Source organism: Capricornis sumatraensis, chromosome 10 (assembly GCF_032405125.1).
Source record: "Capricornis sumatraensis isolate serow.1 chromosome 10, serow.2, whole genome shotgun sequence".
NCBI lineage: Eukaryota > Metazoa > Chordata > Mammalia > Artiodactyla > Bovidae > Capricornis > Capricornis sumatraensis.
The window spans coordinates 52,762,283-52,785,546 of record NC_091078.1 but is presented as its reverse complement, the minus strand read 5'-3'; the positions used below and the strand labels follow the sequence as shown (position 1 = coordinate 52,785,546).

Sequence of the window (23,264 nt, the reverse complement as noted above, 5' to 3'; positions counted from 1 at the left end):
GGGGCTTGAACAAAAGCCAAGGAGGCCTGTCTCAGAATTCACAACCCCACCAGCTATGACACCACCCTTTGAGAGCCCCCACACCTGTTAAACCGCAGAACATCATCTACCGTAGAAGAAAGGTATGACCGAGACACAAATGGTCGGGGCGGGGGCGGTGGGGTGGAGAAATTGGGACAGTGAGGAGAAACTTCCAGGACATGGCATCTAAAACCTCTCAGCACTGTTAGGGTTACCTCCATTAGCAGTAAGTGAAAGCTGCTCAGTCATGTCTGACTCTGTGACCCCATGGACTCTGTGACCCCAGAATATGGAGCTTCTTTACCAGCTGAGCCAGCAGGGAAGGCCAAGGATACTGGAGCAGGTAGCCTTTCCCTTCTCCAGGGGATCTTCCCAACCCAGGAATCGAACCGGGGTCTGCTGCATTGCAGGATTCTTTTTTTATTGAAGTATAATTGCTTTACAAAATTTTGTTGTTTTCTGCAGGCGGATTCTTTACCAACTGAGCTACCAGGGAAGCTCCTCCATAGCAGAGATGGTGACCGTTCACAGATTGTGCTGGAAAAAGAGTGGGAGAAGCCTTCCTGGCTGATGGACTCAGAAAGACAAGTCATAAAGAGCCTACATTTACTGCGCCCAGATCTGCTGAGGGTGGCTGTGGAGGGGAGAGCTGGACTGCTGGGGTCAGAATTTGACAACAGTGCATCAGATCTGGAGTGCTCCAGCTGGGAAAACCCTTCACCAGCCTTCTCCTAAGATGTGCAGGGTTGTACCAGCACCTGCAGCTAAGGATGGATACATGATTTGAATTACAGAGGAGATGGAGGCTGAGGTCTGCTGAGGGTTTCTGGGGAAACTTTGTTCCTGATGGTTTCTGAACACGACAGGGTGCCTTTACCTTCTTCTTTTCAAATTTTATTTTTGGCTGCACTGGGTCTTCGCTGCTTTGAGCGGGCTTTCTCTAGTTGCGGTGAGTGGGGGCTACTCTTCGCTGTGGAGCTCAGGGCTCTCCTTGTGGTGGTTTTTGCTGCGGAGCGTGGGCTTCGTTGTCCCACGGCGCATGGAATCTTCCTGCACCAGGGATCCAACCTGTGTTCCCTGCATTGGCAAGAGGATTCTTCGCCACTGGACCCACCAGGGAAGTCTTGCTGCATCTTCTTGCTTCAGTGCAGATATGATGCTGGAACATCCTGTGACCAGGGGCACAGAAGTCCAGATGCTGAGGAGGATGGTGTGGGAAAACAGAGCTGAGTCCCTGATAGCATCTGAGCATGAAAAGCCAAGGTCACCAGCTGCCTATGGATCCCCTTCTCAAGTGGGATAGAAACTATCTTTGTTTAAGTCACGGATCCACTTTGTGCTACTCACAGCCAAGGGTATTCTTATTTAACAGCAACATGGGGCCTCATCTGCCTCTGAGCTATTCCTGCTTTCCCTCTAACTAATCAGCAAGTGGGGAAAGTTTCAGTTTCTTGAGATGTCTCCAAAGATGTATTGCCTTCGAGTTCAACTACAGGCCTTCTACCACCCATATGCCACCCAAGACCTGGTGGGCTCGCAATTTATGAAGCATGTGGGCTTTGTATGGAAAAGGCCCTGGCTAAGCTCTAATCCTTTGGCCACCTGATGCGAAAAGCTGACTCACTGCAAGACGCTGATGCTGGGAAAGATGGAGGGCAGGAGGAGATGCTGGGAAAGATAGAGGGCAGGAGGAGATGCTGGGAAAGATAGAGGGCAGGAGAAGGGGTGACAGAAGATGTGGCTTCAGTGACTCAATGGACATGAGTCTGAGCAAACTTGGAGAGTGAGTGAAGGACAGGGAACCCTGGTGTGCTGCAGTCCACGGGTCACAAAGAGTTGGAAATGACTGAGCGACTGAACGGCAACAGGCAAAGCTGCCACCATCCTGCGGCACACACGTGGGTCCCACAGAACCGCTGCAGATCTGGGGCTTGGGGAAGCAGCTCCTGCAGATTTTGACCAAATCAGTGCAGCCTACGACTCCCATCTCATTTGGAAAAGGCTTCGAGAGGCCGGAGGGAGCTAGGACACCTCTGTTTTCTGTATCCTCCAGGAAGGAATCTACTCTGTATATAAAACAACTTGTTGTTTAATCTCTAAGTCGTGTCTGACTCTTTTGCGGCCCTATGGGCTGTAGCCCTGCCAGGCTCCTCTGTCCATGGGATTCTCCAGGCAAGCATACTGGGAATGGGTTGCCATTTCCTTCTCCAGGGAATCTTCCTGACCCAGGGATCAAACCTGCGTCTCCTGCACGGGCAGACGGACCTTACTGTGGAGCCACCAGGGAAAGCAACTGCCACATGGCAAAGAGCAGGCGAGCCCCGTGCACACCCTTCCCACGTTCAAATGGAAGGAAAACTGTACCCCCTTCTCTGAGTCACTTGTGGGTAGTCTGTGGTCACATCTCACTCAGCTCCTATAGATCCCCAACTAAAATGTTTGGTTTCAGCAACAGAATAATTCAGATGCAGTTTCTGATAAACCACGCGCTTCTCTAAACGCTCCCCTCTCCATCTGTGAAAACTGAGGAGCCGTGTAGATTCGGCTAGTGTGAACCTGGTCTTCCAGGTCGGGAACTGGAGAGACGCTGGCGGCAGGGACGATCCTGAAAGGCCAGCTTTCGTGAGTCCAAGCCTGATACTGACTGGGGGTCACCCAGGCTCTCCAGAGTCAGTCCACAGCGGCTTTTGCTGTTCCTGCTTTTAAGTTTAACGTATTGACCCTATTGACACATTTTGGCCGGGTCAATCCCGCAACACATACCTGTCTCTTATGAGAAAGAAGCTTTTAAGTTCCCGTTTGCACCTGCAATGGGGATAGTGATGAGCCTTGAACTCCCTGCTGACAGACTCCCTACCTGGTGCTTCTCCCCAACGGTACAGGAGGGTGAAAGCGGCCAGTGCCCTGAGTGCTGTTTGTCGTCATCTGTAGTTTTTAAGCCATAATTAATTCCTATCAGTCGTCGCTTCTTAACCCAACCTGACTAGCCCTATGGGTCTTACTATGCATTTTCTGGCCCCTTTAGTCACAACTAGGTTATGACGCGTCAGCCTCCCCTGCCTTCTGCCCTGCGCAACTTCTGGACTGGCTACTCATCTGCTCACCATGTGGTATCCATTGTTAAAACTTTAACATGAAATCTTGAATGCCAACATACTGTAACCATTGCAAAAAAAGACAAAATGTATTTAACAAGACTGTTCTGATAAGACTGTTTTAATTGTATTTGACAGATATATCACATAATGGCTTAAAATGAATAATCTAGCAAAGATTATATGGAAAACAGATGAAAATGAGTTTGTGAATCCTTAACTGTATTAAGCTTCCAGCCAAAAAAAAATAAAATAAAATAAAATAAAAATCAGGGGTTAAAATTGGTTCAAAATTGTGTCTTCAAAACTAGCACCCTTCAGCATCTGTCTTTTATTCATTTTGGTGTGATACAACTAAAAAGGCTGGTAAATATTCCCCTGGGTCTCAGGTGACAGTTTTCCACACGCAAACTATCACTTTCTCTGCACAGTGAACGCTGGCATTTGGATGGGCTGGATTGGGTGGACGGGCTGGAACACTGGCTTCTTTCTCATTTCAGAGAGTGTTTTCACGGCAGGGAGCAGCTGATTCCTTTTGATGATCTGTAAGGCCAGCTGGGTATTACCTATAAAAAACACTTCCCGTTACAAAAAAGCAGATAACAACAGCGCCACCTAACAAAGCAAGCCGGCCAAGTCTCAAAAGGGAGGCGAAGATGATGGAGAAGAGCAGCCTGCAACCGCTGCTATACACCAGACTCACGCAATGCCCCCTGCACCATCCTGGGAAATTCTGGCGTAAGAAATGTAGCGTGTGAGCTAGGGGACAGAATTGTTGGAAGCTCTGTATTGATTTTAAGGTGGAGCCCAGGTTGAGAACTTAAAAGGGCTCTAGACTGCGCACGAACTGGGCCACACCTTTCAGGAGGACGAGGCCTGCTGGGCGCCTTCTTCAGCAATAAAAAGAGGGGAGGCTTGTACGGATTTCCACGATCAGCAAGGGGGTATGACGAACAACTCTTAATGCTGCTGCGCTCCCTCATCTCTCCCATTCAGCTCTCCTTTCCTACTTCACATCATCTCTCACGTAGGGCCCACAGCCTTTCTTCTAGGTCATATATGGCCCCAGAGGCATGACCTGGATTCAGGCTTGAATAAAAAATCCTCAGCAGGAACTGGCTTACGGCAAAGCTTATTAACGACATCTGTGTTTAAAACACTAAGGTGTACAATCCAAAGCCACTGCATTCTGTCTCAGGTTCTCAATTAAGAGTCATTTGGATGCCTAAGAGAAAGGTTAATTAGTAGAGATGAATTATAATTGTCAGAAGTTATGCTATTCTGCATTTTCACAGATAAAAGGATATACACTTAACCTGCAGGAAGTAAGAATTTGCAAGAAATCAGAAACTCCCTTGTTTAGAAGAATGTGATGGTTAATATCTCTTCCGTTTCTAAGAGAAAAAGCAGACGCCAAAAATCTCTGGCTCTTTGCAGGGCTACAGTCAAGAGAAGAACCACTCACCATTCTGTAGCTCAAGGTAGACGGCCAGCAGGATGGCTTCAGGGGGCACCTCTTTGGGATGGATCATTGAGGCCGCCTTCACTCAAAACAAAAGAGACCCATGAGAAACAAAAGAGACCCATGTAGCTTAAGATACAAACTCCGAGTAATGCCAAAAAAACAAAAAGAATGTCAACCTACCCATGTCAAGTCAGCAAACACTCGAGCTCACCGGGACACTACAGTTCTGCTCAGATGGCCCTCAGCTGTCTGTCTTCATCCCTCCCAATTAAACTAGACATGTGATTTTCAGTACATATTTATCTTCCCTTGCTTAGTCCATAATGAGTTCTTAACAGGAGAGCGCTCCTTCTCTCTTGGTCTTCTCCTGCTTGGGATTCTTCTAGCTCTTGCCTATGCTTGTTTTTTGTTTTGTTTTGGCCATGCCCTGCGCCTTGTAGGATCTTAGCTCCCCAACCAGATACTGAACCCATGCCCCCCTGCTGTGGAAGCGTGGACCTAACCACTGGACTGCCAGGAAAGTACTGAATTAACATGCATCTGAGGATGAGCCCTTTCCAGTTCTGTGGAACCCCTCTGGGTCCCTGCCTGTGACTGGTCCAAGGACGGGCAGGGGACCTAAAGAGCCCCGATCAAAAGTTCCCGAGACCGGCTGATGTGGCCCCTCTGGGTGGGAGACATCAGAGGTCTAGTTCAGTTACATGGCGCCAGGAACATTTATTGTGTGCGGAATTTCTTGGGTACTGACTCTGTGAACCCTTCTTTCTAAAAAGGTGTATCTGTAATCTAACTTTTTGAGTGGACAGAGTCACGCAATTCAAAACTAAACAGCAAACAGGTATCCAGGGAACAGTTTCCCATCTCAGTGCTCCAGCTACACCACACCTCTCCTGTCACCCCCGGGAGCCAATGTTAGCAGTTTCTGGTGTGCTCATCCAGAGATCCTTTATGCACACACAGGATTACATGACAAGTGTTGGGCATTTATTTGTTTTTTTCACTTAAAATACGTCTCAGATATGTTACTGTTTTAGTATGCAAGGTTTACAGCTGCCTTGGGTTCAACTATATGGAACACCATTATTGATTTGACTGAGCACTGATACAGATGTGGTCAACAATCTTTTGAAATACTGATGATTAAAATCTTCAGGAAAACTCTCCATTAGGTGCCTAGGTTCATTTGCAACAACAGTCAGTTGTGTACCTTGCAAGAATACGTCTGGAACTTCCCTGGTGGTCCAGTGGCTAAGGCTCCATGCTCCCGGTGTGGGAAGCCTGAGTTCTATCCCTGCTCAGGGAACTAGATCCCACAAGCTGCAACTAAGACCTGGCACAGCCAAGTAAATATTTTTTAAAAAGAGTATGTCTGGAAGAGTCATATTCCAATGTTTAACAAACTGACCAGAAGTCAGAATGCATACATGATGACAGAGCCCAGCAATTCCAAGCCCCCTGCCAGCTGCTCCACGAGGCGCCCAGCCCTGGCCCAGCCTCACCTGGTGGAGACACTTGCGGGCTTTGTCATACTCGCTCCTCAGGCAGTAGGCGCTGCCCAGGTTGAACAGCATCACGGTCCGGGCCGAGTTGACGGAACTGGGGTAGCACTGAGGGGCCCGCTTCCCAGCTGGGGAGAAGAGCACACCCATGTGAGGAGGCCAGGCCGGGGCACAGAGGCAACCCGTCCACCGCCCGCAAAGCTGCCCAGAACTTGAGCCTGGCTGTCCTCCTCGGGCGGCAGAGGAAGGCCATGGAGGCTTGAGGGCGTCTTTGGGAAGCAGTCTGGGCTATTGAAGTCTTTACGAAATGTCTTACTTACAGGATTCCATTGCTTCATTTTCACCTTTGTCTGATCCTACAAAGACACGAACATAAATCTGAGCAGGCCAGACAAAAAGAGTATATTTTCCAAACAATTTTCTTTATGAAATGGAAATCTAATATTAAGGCAATCTGTCACAGTATTTCCTTTTTTACGTAGTGGAGGTTCTAACAGCACTGGTGGCTCAGATGGTAAAGAATCTGCCTGCAGTGTGGGAGACCTGGGTTCGATCCCTGGCTTAGGAAGATGTCCCGGAGGAGGGCATGGCCGCCCACTCCAATATTCTTCCCTGGAGAATCCCCACGTTCAGAGGTGCCTGGAGGGCTACAGTCCATGGGGTCGCAAAGAGTCAGACATGACCGAGCACCTAAGCACACAGGTTCTAATAAAAGACAGGGAATGCCACCTCCCACTCACCACCACCCCCAAGTCTGAGAAATAACCTCGAATAAAGGGAATTCTAGTCTTGCTCCCTCAAAACTTTAGCCATGATTTAAAACTGACTTTTGAATGTGTTTTTACTCTCCCTGGGACTGTGGAATCCCTCCACAGAGAAAAAAACACAGTGTAAGAATCAAAACAAATAGTTCTGGACTTCTTAGTGGTCCAGTGGTTAAGACTCCGTGCTCCAAGGAAGGGGGCCCAGGTTCAATCCCCAGTCAGGGAACTAGATCCTACATGCTGCAACCGAGTTTGTATGCTGCAACTAAGGCTCCAAACAACCAAATAAATAAATTAAAAGAACTCCCCAAAAATGAATCGCTCTAACACCATCAGTGTTTCAAAAGTGAGAATTTAGCAATTAGTACATAGTAAGTATGGCCGAAACTATGGACTGCCGACCTATAACTCCCTTCCGTTCACAACTGTGCCCTTAAATTTCTATATGTCCTGAGTTACAACAGAAAGCCGGTGGAAATGGTGAGTTCTGATCAAACATGTCTTCCTTAACCTTGGTCCTGCTCGTTTGAAGAGATCCCTAAGGAGACATCAGTGACATTCTCCGGGTTCAAGTGAGTAATAGCATCAGAGATTCTGTCCAGAGAGATGAGGGCCTCTGCAGCATATAAATGACCCAGGAATCTGAAATGAAAAAAAACGGGTTCCAAATTGAAATGCAGGTCATCACAAAAATACCCAATGTATAATAAAATATGGTGTATACGTAAAAATTTCACATATGTTAAGAATCACTTAAATTTTTCTCTTTAAGAATATCTTAAGATATACAATAATTTTCATGTTAGCTAAGAAGGAAGAAATGACACACATCAAAACAGCAGCTTACAAGTGGGCAGTAAAAAAATGAACAAAAATAAGAGTGGGCAGTAAAAAAATAAACAGAAGTGGGCAGTAAATCAACTGTATTTCAATAAAAATTTAAAATGCAGTTGACAAATGTACGCTGTTCTATTTATACAGAAAATACCATCGGGAAGCGACGAAGTTCTAAAGGAAGTGGCAGATCCTAGGACGTGTGCCCTGGGGGTGGAGGATCAGAGTTAGGGTTCTCCAGCCTGTGCTGCCGCCTCAGCCAGAAGGCCCCGGGGCGGCAGGCTCGATTTGGGTCGGACCGGCTCCGTTTCTTCACACTTGTGACCTCGGCTGCACTGGGGCTGTCTGCACCGCTGCATGCTGGCTCTCTCTGGCTGCGGCGAGCAGGGGCTGCTCTCAGGCTGCGGGGCATGGGCTTCTCGCCGTGGTGGCTTTTCTTGTTGCGGAGCACAGGCTCGAGGCGCCGCAGGCTTCAGGGCTTGTAGGGCACGGGCTTCAGGATGAGCTGCCCCGTGGCACGCGGGATCCTTCCCGACCAGGGATAGAACCGGTGTCCCCCCATCGGCAGGCCGACCGTGAGGGAAGCCCCCGGATCAGCTTCACCTGTATTGCACAAGTGTCCTCCCCTTCACATCCTCTCTCCTGGGCACAGCTGCTGCCAGGCAGGTATGTTTCCTCCAGGTTTACAATAGCCTGGTTCTTCCAGTGTCTTCCTTTGAGCCATTTTTCCTAAGATCATCTGATTTCTCAAAATTAAAACAGCTTTAGACATCATACTCCTTTCCTCAAAATCCTAATGACTCTTTCCGCTTGAGAACAAAACTAATCTAAACTTTTGTAGATTTAAAGCTCTCCACAGTTGGGTTCTGCTTTCCTATATCCAGTCAACGTCTCACTTCCCCAAAGGTTGCTCTGTTCCCCTCACTGTCCTGGGTGGACACCCCTCTGCACTGCCTGCAGCCTTGCCTCCTGGGGTGCAAAGCCGGGCCAAAACCAACCTCCCCTGAAAGGCCAGTTCAGTTCCCAACTCCTTGAGCCCGCCTGTCCCAACTGAGTCTGTCCACATGGACCTCGAGTCCTCAAACCTTAGACGCTTTCCAATTTGACCATCTTCTGGGATTTGTGCACACTCAAGAGCAGTTCTCTTTCTTTTCTTTTTTTGGCTCTGCTGCATGGCCTGTGGGATTCCATTCCCTGACTGGGGATCAAATCCAGGCCCTCAGCAGTGAAAGCATGGAGTCCTAACCACTGGACCATCCAGGAATTCCCAAGAGCCATCTCCTCTCTCTCTCTCTTTTTTCCCTAAGACCTATCTCTTTATTAAGCAATTTTTTCCTTCTAACTACCAGGAGCTGTAATGCCCCCACTTTTTAAAATGAATTTTTAGTGGAGTATAGTTGATTTCCAATGTTGTGTTAGTTTCTGCTGCACAGCAAAGTACATCAGTTATACATATATCCACTATTTGTTAGAGTCAGGTAGGTTAGCACAGAGCATTGAGTTCCCTGTGCTACAAATTAGGTTCTTATTAATCTACTTTATATGTAATGCTCTTCCATTTGGCTTCCCCACCAGATACCCTAATAAAAATGACAACCTAAAAAATCAGTAAGTTTAAATATAGTTTGAAAGAAGATATTTTAAAAATTGCATTAAACCAGAATCCATAAGCCAAAAATCATTACAAAACACAGACACATTAGACTTTCCTGGTGGTCCAGTGGTTAGGACTCCATGCTTCCAAGCAGGAGGTGCAGATTCGATTCCCGGTCAGGGAACTGAGAACCTACACGCCCTGGCAAGGCCAAAAAAATAAAAAAACCCTCCTCCCACCCATAAACGTACAAATTCAAAAAACCACTTCAAACCACTTCAACTTCTGTGAATTTACTTTAAAAAGAAAGAAACAATTAAAGGCCTTCATGACACTCAAAGCCCAGACCTTCGGAGGAGGTACACGAAGGTAAAGCCGCTGTGGTACCTGGGCTGTCTAAGGCAGAAAGGCTTATCCTCTTTGCAGTGATGGGGGTTCTGGCTAGTGATTAGAAACCAGAGATGAGGGTAGAATGGTTAAAGAGAATTACAGATGAAATGATCAGACATGGCTTGGCCAATCCCTCAAGAAATCATAAAGCCTAAGAATGTTGTTGCTTTGATGTTCAGAGGGAAGAAGTTGATAAAGGCAGTTGAAAACCCTGCCACAAATGCAAAGGAAAGAATCTAATTAGGATTATTTGACAATAGTGATGACCATGTCAGTCAGAGAATTTAAAAAAAAGCAGCAAGGATCTGTATTTCATTTTTGTTAAAAAGAAACACACACACAAAACTCTGCTGCACCATTCGCCATGCACAACACGGTGTGAGCAGCGGGTGTCTGGCAGGCACAGGCCAAGGTTCCTGGCTTGTACTTCTCAGCGCTGGGCAACAGGAAGGTGCCTTAGAGACAACCCGACTGCCTTGATCTCAAGCCCAGGACCCTCCAGGCCTGGAGTGTAGAGGAGATTTTCTCACAGGAGAGCAGGAGCTCTCATACTTGAATTGTGACAAAGTCTCTCTGTTCCTGGATGCTCTTTTTTTTGGTAGGGGGTGCCTCGCTGTGCAGCCTGTGGAATCTTAGTTCCCCGACCAGGGATCAAATCCGTGCCCCGCTGTCGTGGAAGCATGGGGTGTTAACCACTGGACCGCCAGGGAAGTCCCAATCAATGTTAACTTTAGATGCTTGTATAAAGTAGTACTTTTATAAAAGGCAAAAATAAACATTTACAGAACTGTTCCTCAGGGTTATGACCTCACAGTTCTAGGTGTTGCATGTTACAAACAAAGGCCACTGAAAGGGAAAGGAACGTATTTTGGAAATTGTAACTATGTACATAAAGGAAGAATGTAAAAACAACTGTCCTGATGTTATACAGAGTACCCATGGTCTTAGATAAAATTTCCAGCATCAGCATCATACAAAGATTCAAAGAATGCTGCATGTTACTCAATTTTCATGATGTGCTTTAGAAAATTTTAGAGTGACAATGACATTAATATTGAAGAGGCATCTGAAGAGTTTAAGTAAGACTCATGTTCTCTGGAAATGGTGCAGTCATTCGGGAAAATATTTTAAATTCAAAGCAGATTTATCCTGCTGACCAAACTGCTTTTCATGTGGGTCTTTTCACTGAGGACTCAGCTTGTTTTGGGAGCTAGTATGTGATAATGTGCCCCCTCAGACCCAGAATCCAGAGTCCAGAGTCTCTGCTCCCTCGTGCACAGCATGGCCAATGCCGTTTCCAATAACCCTCGAAGCGCGACAAGTGAGAAAAAGTTTCACTGCCAAACACAAAAAAATAAGCAAATTAGGAAACTTTTCTGGTTTCCCTCAGATAATTTACATTCCACTGGGGAAGTCAGAGAGGCAATATGCACCGCAGACTCACGGAAACCCTCCAAACAAAATAAACACACGGGGTGAGTCACACTTACTTCAGAGATCCTGACAGCTTGGGCTGCTGAAGAAGTTTGTCTGCGTGATTCAGAGCCATAAGGTTATCACCCAAAGCCAGAGCCACGTAGGCGCTGCAGGCCAGTATGGAGCATCTGGAACACAAAGGCGAGGGCTGAGGAGGCCTGAGGCCCAGGGCGGCCAGGGTGACGCCTGCTACACAGGGAAGGACGGCCCAGACTGCCAGCTGTGGCGATCTGGACGCCAGGCAAGGAGTGAGGAAGCCACAGTGCTAACGGGTGTACAGACCACCACCTGAGGCTCAGTTTAGCTGTTTACCTAAATCATCTTTAGCTTCCATCCCACCCCCCACAAAACAACCCTCTGGAGTCAACAATACATGCTTAGTCTGTAAAAAAAAAAAAGTCATTAATTGCCTAGTGGGAACTTACTCCCATAAAACATTTCTTTTAATATCCTAGAAATAAAGCTATAGAAGCACATTTGCGACTCTGCTAAGAAACACAATTAACTTACTGAAAAATTCATTTTTTCGGATGTAAAAAAGAAATCCATTTTTTACAGTAAGCTCAGCTTACTGTAAAGCGTTCTTCTCTGAAAGTATTAAGAAGTCTATAGCTTTTGCTAAGCCACAGTATCAACAGTAACTAAAAGAATTTCATTCACATAGGTACTATTATCCTAAATGAATATTCAAGGCTAAAAAAAAAAAACCAGGATGAATAAATGTGAAGATAAAAAATGTAAGTTTCACTGATTTTTCTAAGTTGGGCTGGAAACGTGAACTTCTGTTTGGTTTTCTACTTAACGGGCAGCTCATTTAAAACGAGTCTAGCTAAAGACTTGGCACTAATAGATCATTTGAATGGTAAACAACCGCTCCACAAAGCAATCTTAAAATAAACCCTTGTCAAATAGAAATGAGGTCTGAATGGCCAGCCACAAATGGCCTGACATCAGATGCAGGGTTCTGAGTTATGTTTACAAATTACAATACATATGTATATCATGAAGTGCACTCGGGTTGTAACTTCAGTCTGGGAAGAATGTGACCATCCTAGCAACACAGTTTTCTAATACGCTGAAATTCTCTGCCTAGAAATGCCCCTCTGGTGAAAACCACAGGCGGGCAAATCCAGAAGCAGCCTGTGCCCTCCTCACTGCCTCACTCCCGGCTGCTGGAACCTTAGAAACTGTCCAGCAAAGGAAAAGTAGCCCCTCAACCCTAACAACACGGAAGAGTAGGGGGGCACAAGGAAACTGAGATCTGTGGCCTGAGGCCGTGAAGATAAGGGCTAGAAGACTGCCTAGGGTGGGTCCTTGCTTTACGAAACTCAGAAGCAAAGTGACTAAATATATTCTCTAGCTCAGAGTATACGACCAGGGTCAGGACTAACAGTCAACACTGTCGACTCCCCACTCACGGTCCTTCCCACACTATCACACTGCTTCTTGGTCAGTTCATGAGACTGCCCTAAAAATAAACTGTGAAGAATGGATTACATTATGATTTTTCTAGTGCATACATAACTATGCATGCACATGCAACCTATCTTTTTATCATTTATTACTGTTCTTTTTACTTTTTGGCTGTGTCGTGTGGCACGAGGGATCTTGGTTCCCCGACCAGGGCTAGAACCTACGGTCCCTGCATTGGGAGCATGGAGCCGCAATGACTGGACTGGCAGGGAAGTCCCATAGTCTGCCTTTCTAAACAGGAAGAAAACAGAATTTACTTGAAACGTTACAAGTTCAAATTTTGTTACTGAGCACCTAATTTAAAATCTGAACCCTGTTCATAGAGGAGAGTCACTTAAGAGCAGCAAGCAGTGTCATTAACAAAGGGATTTTCCGACAAGCCTATGGTCATCCTCATGTCTCCAACAGCTGTCTTCACTAACAAGGCCATCCCACGGCAGCGACACCCAAAGACTCCAGGGCCCAAAGGAGGGAGGGGCACTGGCTGGTTATCTCCCATTTTCAGGAGCACTTCAATGGGGAGCTGTGTGTGGTGAGATCCGGGTGACTTAATTTCCTCTTTTGGTTTATTTACAGTTTTATTTCTGAATGGCAATAAACATTCATTCATCACTCAGATATGCACTGCTTATGAAGAAGAAGAATGACTTTTAAAGGCCGGGGTCTTGGGCTTCCCTGGTGGTCCAGTGGTTACAAATCTGCCTTGCAATGCAGGGGACGCTGGTTTGATCCCTTGCCTGGGAAGATGCCACATGCCATGGGGCAACTAAGCCCGTGTGCCACAACCCCTGAAGCCTGTGTGCTCTGGAGCTTGTGGTCTGCAAAAAGAGAAGTCCTCCCATCATAACCAGAGCACAGCCCCTGCTCGCCGCAGCTAGAGAAAGCTCGTGCGCAGCAACGGAGACCCAGAGCAGTCAGGAATAAATAAATAAATAATAAAAATAAAGGCCTAGGGCTCTAGAGGCCCTAGGCCATCATCAACTCATGGCCACTTGAATGACAGTCACAAAACTGAATATTCGCTTCCATCTGTGACTCTTGCCAAAGGCCAGGGCAAAACATAAGCTCCTTAAAAGCAGAAGCTCGCCTTTTTTGTCTCCTACACAAAGGCTGGAGCAATTTCTCAGTGTCTGAGTAGGTGTTTAACGGGCCAGCACTGTAAGAGTCACAGCTTTCAACACCGCAGATCTGCTTCTCCAGGCACCCAGACGCCCACCTGCCCAGGTGGCAGGCCACCTTGCTGATGAAGCCGACTCCTCTCCAGCTCCCAGACGCAGGCTTCCAGGGCCAGAGTCTAGGACAGGCCTCGCCTCAGGCAGGCTTGCTGGGAAAAGCCTGCCCTGGCCTCTCCTGACAGTAGGGGGGCTATTACTGCTCCAGCCCACTGTCAAGCCCACTTTGGGTCCAGAAATCAGTCATGTAAGATTTGCAGCAGGATTCTGCTTCCCAAACTATAATTATGTACGAGGTAAAAACTGGTTTTCCTCAGTTTTTACCTTTTACCCCATGAGACACCATGTCAAATTAGAACAGGGTGAAAGATTCTACTATTAAAGCAAGCTCCCTATTAAAAAATACTTGAATACACGAACGCAAAACTCTCTACTCAAGAGTCATCACATTAAAGTACGTTTCCTCGCATGAAACTAAAACTAACATTCATACTCCTCTTCTCGGATGGAGTGCCTTCCCATCCACCCTAAGGCATCTCTTAACACCCTCTCACTCACCCTCTATTTCCTCTTGGGAAACAACACTCCACACTGCGTAATTCCTGCAAACTGGTTACGATAGAAACACCCTTGGCTCTGGAGAAATCGCTTCACTTCTGATAGCTGCTACTTAAAATACTGACCCCGCCCTCCCCACCCGCCTCAACCTGCCCCACCACTTCTCGAGTCACTGTCCAATCTGCTTGACCAACTGCTCAGTGGATCTGACAGGTCACCAGACTGGAAGAACTATACCTCAGGGGAAGGGACATGCTTGCTTCACCCGCCCTGCTGCGCACCCTCCACCGTGGGGGATCCCATACACCCCTGCCCGCCCCTCCACACGCTGGAGGAGCTGGCTCTAGAGCCACAGAATGCCAACCCCTGGTAAAGAACAGAACAAAAAAGAACAAAAAAGAAAGGAGAGAAACGGGGAAAATTGTTTCCTTAAAGGACCAAACTATAGCAACAAGCCATTTAAGGCTGAGCATTTAAATGTGTCAAGCCATATCTTCTGTGGGTGAAATGAACCTAAACCAAGTGCCTGGAACAGCAAAGTCAGTTCAGTCGCTCAGTCGTGTCCGACCCTATGTGACCCCACGGACTACAGCATGCCAGGCCTCCCTGTCCATCACCAACTCCCGGACTTTACTCAAACTCATGTCCATCGAGTCGGTGATGCCATCCAACCGTCTCATCCTCTGTCATCCCCTTCTCCTCCCACTTTCAATCTTTCCCAGCATCAGGGTCTTTTCCAATGAGTCAGTTCCTCGCATCAGGTGGCCAAAGTATTGGGAGTTTCAGCTTCAGCATCAGTCCTTCCAATGAATATTCAAGACTGATTTCCTTCAGGATGGACTGGCTGGATCTCTTTGCTGTCCAAGGGACTCTCCAGAGACTTCTCCAACAACACAGTTCCAAAGCATCAATTCTTTGGCACTCAGCTTTCTTTACAGTCCAATCCTCACATCCATCCATGACTAGAAAAAACCTTAGCTCTGACTAGATGGACCTTTGCTGGCAAACAGCTCAACCCATATCAAAAGAGGCTACACCGAGGGTAAGCCCAGTCAGTCACCATTTGTCAAAGGTAAATAAATTCACAAAGTGACCTCATAACACAAATTATTTGAAAAACTGGCTCAAAACATCTTATAAAGAATTTCTTCTAACAAATATGGTACTGGATTTAAAATTTTTTTAATGTACATTTCAAACTGTTTCCATTTATCTACAGAAATCTAGAAAATGTTAAACTTGTCAACTCCAGCTCTTACAATTTAAAGCTTCATGTCTTCTGTAAACACTTCTCTTTCTAGTAACTGTTCTGTTACCAAGAGCCTTACTGATAAACACACCCCAAATCCAATACCAAGAGAGGACCAGCTCAAAAGAGCTGAGGAAGTTTTCCTCTTCAACCAAATCTAGCATCTCAAGGAATCCAGTCCTACCCCAGGCAGCAAATAAAATGCAGCCGTCACAGGCACAGCACCTTATGCATGGGCAGGACCGTAAGATCACTCGATCTGACTTGACAGAAGAGGAAAGAAAGGCCCAAATGGGTTAAACGATTTGTCCAATGTCAGCAGGAGCCTTGTGGGGTTTCTCCAGAGTGGGAGACCACTGAAGAATTATCCCCACCCTGGCTTGTGATTAATCTCATCACCACTCATCTAAACGGGGGCCTGGGACTCAGATGTGAATCGTGCTATGTGAAGACAAGCTGCTAAGATGAAGGATGGATCCCACGGCAGGTTCCCTTTTCTGGAAGAGTTTCCTAGATGGACACGTTTCTGTAGGATCAGACCTGGTTAAAAGAGTGAATCGGAGCTGAGTTCCTAACAAGAGCAATATGAGAGCCAGGAGGTTATTAGCCAGGGTATTGTTTCAGGTATGTCTCTCCAACCACAATAGAAGTACTTGGCTAAGACCAAAAGAAACAGGATTCCTTAAGTACACTAAAACTGCCTGTGATATTTATGTTATCCACCATTTGTTTGGCTCATCTTCTTTTATAAACATTGGGCCTTGGGAGGTCCTTTTAAGTGAATGGGAAATAATTCACTGGGTGTCCCATCAGAAGTCTATAAGAACCAATTAAGGTTCCATAATTTATACTTGTGGAATAACCGGGCTGAGTTAAATTTGGTCCAAACATTTCCTTTTATCCATTTTGAGCCTCTTACTTAAAAAAAAAAAAAAAAAAAAAAGAAAAACTTGAAATTTTGTTTTTATTTTGTATGTTCTGACTTTCTCATACAGACACTTCCCATATTGGCCCCAACATTATTTCTTGCCCTTTTCCAGTTCTGTTATACTCTTTTCCAGGTTCTAGAGAAGCCTCTAATTTATCTTTAGAAATTGAAAGTTCGCTAATATCACAATCTCAGAATGAATAACAAAGATGTCCTGTAACATGCAACATATAAGACTTTGTACACACCCATGACAGTTATTAAAATACCACACAACAATGAAATGTTAGTGTGACTAACCTTGTGGACCTCTTTCTTTACGATTAATAAGATGTGCTTAGTCGCTCGGTCATGTCCGGCTCTTTGCGACCCCATGGACTGCAGCCCGCCAGGCTCCTCTGTCCATGGAATTCTCCAGGCAAGAATACTGGAGTGGGTTGCCATGCCCTCCTCCAGAGGATCTTCCCAACCCAGGGATCAAACCCAGGTCTCCCACACTGCAGGCGGATTCTTTACTGTCCGAGCTACCAGGGAAGCCCATTAATAAGATACTTCTGTGCAAAAGGATTAATATGTTGAGCCCTTACCTCGTATCATATACAAAAATTAACTCAAAATGGATCAAAGGCATAAATGTAGTGCTGAATAAAATTATTTAACTCTTAGATGAAAACACAGGGGTAAATCTCATGACCATGGATTTGGCAGAGGATTCGATATGACATGAGAAGTACAGTCAATGAAAGAATAAAACATAAATTGAACTTTATCAAAATCAAAAATATTTGAGATTCAAAAACACCTGCAGAAAACCCGAAAAGACAACAGACAGAATTGGAGAAAATATTTACAGGTCATGTATCTGATAAGGACCCTGGACCTAGAATATACAAGTGACTCTTACAACTCAATAATACAAAAGGCAACTAACCCCTCTAAAAAATAGACAAAGGATTTCAATAAACATTTCTCTAAAGAAAAAGATACAAGTGTCCAATAAGCACATGAAAAGATGTTCAACATCGTTAGGTTTCAGTTCAGCTCAGTTGCTCAGTCGTGTCCGACTCTTTGCAACCCCAAGAATCCCAGAACAGGGAAATGCAAATCAAAGCCATCGTGAGACACCACTTCATACCCACTACAATGTGTCAATATGATAAAAGAGATGGATGACAAGTGTTGGTGTGGACGTGGAGACACTGCAACTCTCATACCTGCTGGTGGGATTGTCAACGCTGCAGCCACTTCACAAAACAGCCTGGTAATTCCTTAAACAATTAAATAGTTACCCTGGGGCCCAGCAATTCCACTTCTAGGTAGAAAAACAAACAACACGTCTACACAAAGACTTGTACATGAATGTTTAGAGCAGCATTATTCCTAGTAGCCTAAAGATGAAAACAATCTAAAATGAATGAATAAACTAAATGTGGTATGTCCATACAACAGAATATTATTCAGAAAGAAAAATGAATGAAAAGCTGATACAGGCTACGACTTGAATGAACCTTGAAAACACTACTATAAGTGAAAGAAGCCAGTCATAAAACCCACGTATTGCATAATCCCATTCACAGTAAAGTGCAAAACAGGTGATCTAGAGAGACAGAAAGTGGATTCATTAAGGCTGGAGAGCAGACGGAAGAGAAAGGGGTTACAGCCAAAGGGTGCAGGGTTCTGAAATTGACTGCAGTGATGACTGCGCAACGCTGTGAATAAACTAACAATCACGGGATGGCACACTTTACACAGGTGAATTGTATGGTATGTGGATTATATCTCAATACAGCTGTTTTAAAAATATGTGATCAGTTATTTTGTTGCTTAGTTGCTAAGTCCTGTCCGACTCTTTTCGACCCCATGGACTGTAGCCTGCCAGGCTCCCCCATCCATGGGATTCTCCAGCCAAGAATAGTGGAGTGGGTTGCCATTTCTTTCTCCAGAGGATCTTACTGACCCAGGGATCGAACCCTCGACTCCTGCACTGCAGGCAGATTCTTTACTGCTAAGCCAGATTATCAGTGATAGTCAATAAATGTTCGACTTAAAAAAAGTCAACCCTTGTATTAGGTGTGTACAGTGTAAAAAGTCAACCCTTATATTAGGTGTGTATAGTGTGTAAGAAAATCATTATCTCTCAAATGCACATGGCAACATTAATATTTAAATCAAAGCATATGGCCAAAATATCAACCCTGTACATGTCTCTGTACTCTAAGAGTCATTTGGGAGTTACGCCTTTTAAAGATGAATTTTTCTGATGAGACACTCGGCTAAACTTTGTGGCATGTGAGAAAGCTGGCATAGGAACAGTATCACACACTGGTAAAAACCAGGTATCAAAAACTACAAACACTTCAGATGGTTCTAGAACCTTAGAGGCAGCACCGTCCAAGAGAAATGTAATCAGGGCCATGAGTGTAATTTTGTATTTTCCAGCAGACACATTAAAAAAAACAACAGTGGAATTAATTTTGATATTTTAAAATTAACCCAATGTATCTATAATGTCATTTTAACATAATCAATACAAAACATTACTGACATATATTACAGCTTTAGAAGTCTGGAAATCAGTGTGTATCATACATCTGTGTGTACCTTTCACCAGCCATGTCCCATGTGCTCAGGGTCCAGGGATGAGTGATTATGATTTTAGATACTGACGCTTTAGAGTCTAAGGAATACATGTAAAATACAAGGAGAGTTTTTTCGTTGCTGTTAAAACACCAAGTTTTCCACATGTCACCCTATGAGTGATATGTCAGAGAAACTGACCATTTATGAATCATTAATGGTTAATTGTATTTCCCCAAAGAATATATTTAGAGTTATATGAATTTTGAAAATTTTCAAAATTTCTTAAACCATTTAAAGTTAGGTATGAGTTTTATATCATCTTAAAATACATCATCTTAAATGTACAGTTTGGTAAGTTTGAACATATACATGTAGCTGCCAGTCAAATTAAGATACAGAATATATCTTTCACCCCAGAAAAATTCCTTCTAGTCAATTCCCCCAACACTGTTCTCATTTCTATGAACATAAGTTAGGACAGCTTCTGCCTGTCGTACAGATGGTATAAACAGAATCATACAGTATGGACCTTACGCTGAGTAAAAGCAGAAACAAAATGTTTTGAGATTCGCATCATGTTGACTAGGGCATCAGGAGCTTGTTCTTTTTTACAGCTGAGTAGCAATACCAATATACAGAGTGGCCTGTAATTTATTATATTTCTTAAAATTAAAAAAAAAAATTTAATTTGGCTTCACTCGATCTTACCTGGGGCATGTGGGATCTTTAGTTTCGGCATACAGGACCTAGTTCCCTGACCAAGGAATCAAACTCAGGCCCCTTGCATTGGGAGCGTGGAGTCTTAGCCACTGGACTACCAGGGAAGTCCCTATTTATGTTAAAAAGAATTTTTGGTTGCACTGAGTGCGATGTGGGATCTTAGTTCCCTGACTAGGGATCACACACTTGCCTCTTGCAATGGAAGCTTGGAGTTCTAAGCACCGGACCACTAGGGAATTCCTAGCCAGCAATTTAGTTAAGCCAATCTCCCCCTGATACATGCCTAGGCTATTATTTCTACTTTTTGTCTATCAAAAGTAAAGCTGCTTTAAAATTCTTACGTGGACAAATTTTCATTTCTCTCAGACAAAAACTGAGACATAGACTCTTTTAATACAGAATCTCAGAATTGCTTCAGGTATCCTACGCCTTCTGAAAACATACCTGTAACTTGGTTAGAATGATTTTTTTGGGAACCATCTTCATTCATGTACAAACGAAAAAAAAAAAAAGGAAACTAGTCAAGAAGCTCGGTCTAAATCCATACAGTAAGAAGTGGTCATTAGAACAGTCTTGATAATTTACTGCATATTAGTTATGCTGGAAAAGAGCAAATGAGGTTTTGCATTGGTGTCTTGGGTATTAGAGCACAGAGGGGTCAAATATAATAGTCCATAAAAACTAAACTATGTACTCCTCATACCCGTTTCCAATCACATAAACGAAATCAGGTCAGAAACAGACAAAATCCCTGACAATTCCAGGATCTCAGCGGAGAACCAATGTGCTCAGGCTCCTCCTTTCTGCAGAAGACAGCTGGCTCCTGCCACAGAACTGCCCTCTAACGCACCCGACTATGCTGGGAGCTTTTATAGCTTCAAAAATTACGACACAAATCTTTCACGACTCCTTCCCCCACACCATTTGTCTCCACATAACGGTTACTACTGTCCCGCCCAGCGGTTCTTTTTATAAATCTACCCTAAGGCTCCTTCCATCTTGTTCCATTTCCCTTCTCCCATCTGCTCTATAAGAAAAAAGGTTAAGTTATGTATCAGCAAACCCATCTTACCCCACTTTATGATGATGGAATTCCCTATGGAGACCCTCTGTCCCTTTCCACAAAAATAGGGAAGTAATTTTTTTTTCTCTCTGAAAACCACCAATCTCCCTGCTAGAATGCGTGGAAAGCAAAAGTTGGGAAAGGCACAACACTCTGAGAGGATGAATGCCACCCTGCACATACCCTTCTGTCTTTTAGTGCCACTTACAGAAGGTAAATTTAAATTACACAACTCTGTAGCTGTTCAACCAGTGTGGAATCAGAAACGTCTTCAGTTACATGCACACATAAAGCAATCCTAAGATTAGCACTCATTCAAATAAATTTGTAAAAATTAAATCCAACTTAAGTATTGCTGCAAATACCTTCATCATGAAGGATTCCCCTTAACTGTGTACAATGATAGTCACTGCAGCATTATTTATAACAGCAAAGACTGACAACACTGTAACTAAATATAAAAACAACGTTAAATAGTCATATTCATGTAATGCAACTGTATGCGTCTATATAATGCCACTGTATGCACCCATTAGAATGAATGAAACTGAGCTCTGTACTGATACAAACAATCTCTACAGATGCATTGCAATGCCAACTGTAAGGTACAGAGCAGTGTGGAAGGCTATGGCTGTAGTGTAAAAATCCATATATATATATGCTGGGATGGTAACGAGAAATCTCACTGGAAGGACACAGAGGAAGCTGGGCAGCTGCCGCCCAACAGGGAGGAAAGCAGCCTGAGAGGCCAAGATTCACTTTACACTGCAGAGCCTCTGCCGTACTTGGACTGTTCACCCTACAAAGTAACCTCCTAAAGACAAGAGGAGCCCCGAGGTGCGTGCGAAATGTCCTGGCCCCACAAACAGAGCCGTCTGTAGCAAACAGCAGGCGTGCTGGGGACCTACCTGTACATTTCCGGGGCAAATTTAAAGCGTTTTCCCAAATACAGCCTTGGCTGAAATTTACAATCCACCCCTTTACATCAGCTCACTTTATACCAAACCTAGATTAGCTTTACTTAATTTGCTTTGTTTTTTCACATTTCGACTCAGGACAAAAAGCCAATATAGTGAGTTTATTTTAGGTATATGGTTGGAATTTGATTTTTTTTTAATTTCATTTTATTTCACTCCACAGCTATATTCTTTTGTATATTTTGTCATTGTTTCACCAGTAATTTGTCACAGTATTTTTTATTTTCTTGCTATCTTCTGACTCATATAAGAAATAAGAATTCAAGAAAATTTAAATAAAACCTTGGAAAAAAACATTTAATTACCTTTAAGTTAAAAAAAAAAACAAAACCAAAAACGCTGCTTTTAAAACCTTAAACGACCAACTTATTTCTAACTAAATTTGAGAGCTTAGATTTTCCTCATATAATCAGAAGAGTAATGCTTTCTTCCCCAAAATAAGATACAGTGGGAATTTACACATATATATAACCCAGGAAAGAGAGAGTATATTACTGCAAAGTGGGAATTTGACAGAATAAAGAGATAAAAAGCTGTTGTTTGGACTTCCTTGGGGGTTCAGTGATTACGAATCTGCCTGCTAAGGCAGGGAACATGGGTTCGATCCCTGGTCTGGGCAACTAAGCCTGTCCACCACAACTACCGAGCCTGTGCTCCACAAGAGAAGCCCAGACACAACTAGCCCGTACTCTCTGCTTGCTGCAACCAGGGAAGGCCCAGGGCAGCAACAAAGGCCCAGGGCAGCGACAAAGACCCAGCGCAGACCAAAAAGAAAAAAAGCTGTTGCTTTGTTGAACAGGGTGCCTGGAGCCCTAAGCTCACTGACAGTGATGCCATGCCATCAACACACTGATCTGATGACCAGGATAAGGGCACATGGCCAGTCTTTCCTCCAAAGAGATTCATTAAGATTAATGGAGTAACTTGTTTTAAAAGTTGGAAGAAACAAATATTCCAGTAACAAAATAAAAATCATCAGTTATCCCACCACTGTGAAGGTTCTGACATAGATCCTCCAGACTTTTTTCATGCAGACACACATATATGTTATTTTATAAAAATGTAACTATAAACTATTTAGACACAAATCTTTATAGCTCTGTCCAAAGCTTTATTTGGAAAGGTAAATGAAATTAATCAAATGTACTGTGAAAAATTACATGAAACATGGAGACAGCCTTACATTATTAAGCTTATATAAAATAAATTCTAAATGAAACAAGAATTTAGATCGGTGGTTATGACTGTAGATTGGTGGTTATGACTGTAACAAAAAGTGCTAGAAAAATGTGGTTAAATTATTCTTTAAATATTGGAGGCAAGAAGGCCTTTCTAAACATCACACAAAATGGAAAGAAAAAGTAAAGAAGATTGATAAATACGATACTTAATAAATGAAACTCTGT

The 23,264-nt window shown here is 44.2% G+C and overlaps 1 protein-coding gene across 1 annotated transcript in view; it reads right to left on the bottom strand.

The window, feature by feature from the left end:
- Positions 1-3,293: 3,293 nt before the first annotated feature.
- The window catches only part of CNOT10 (CCR4-NOT transcription complex subunit 10), a 47,904-nt gene continuing 27,933 nt past the window's right edge, over positions 3,294-23,264 (bottom strand). Inside the window, exons 14-19 of the mRNA XM_068982193.1 lie at positions 11,153-11,266; positions 7,356-7,486; positions 6,401-6,436; positions 6,081-6,208; positions 4,582-4,657; positions 3,294-3,682 (exon numbers count right to left, since the gene is read on the bottom strand). Coding sequence (XP_068838294.1) covers positions 3,531-3,682; positions 4,582-4,657; positions 6,081-6,208; positions 6,401-6,436; positions 7,356-7,486; positions 11,153-11,266 — 637 coding nt within the window. The 3' untranslated portion in view covers positions 3,294-3,530. The remainder of the gene's footprint in view (positions 3,683-4,581; positions 4,658-6,080; positions 6,209-6,400; positions 6,437-7,355; positions 7,487-11,152; positions 11,267-23,264) is intronic.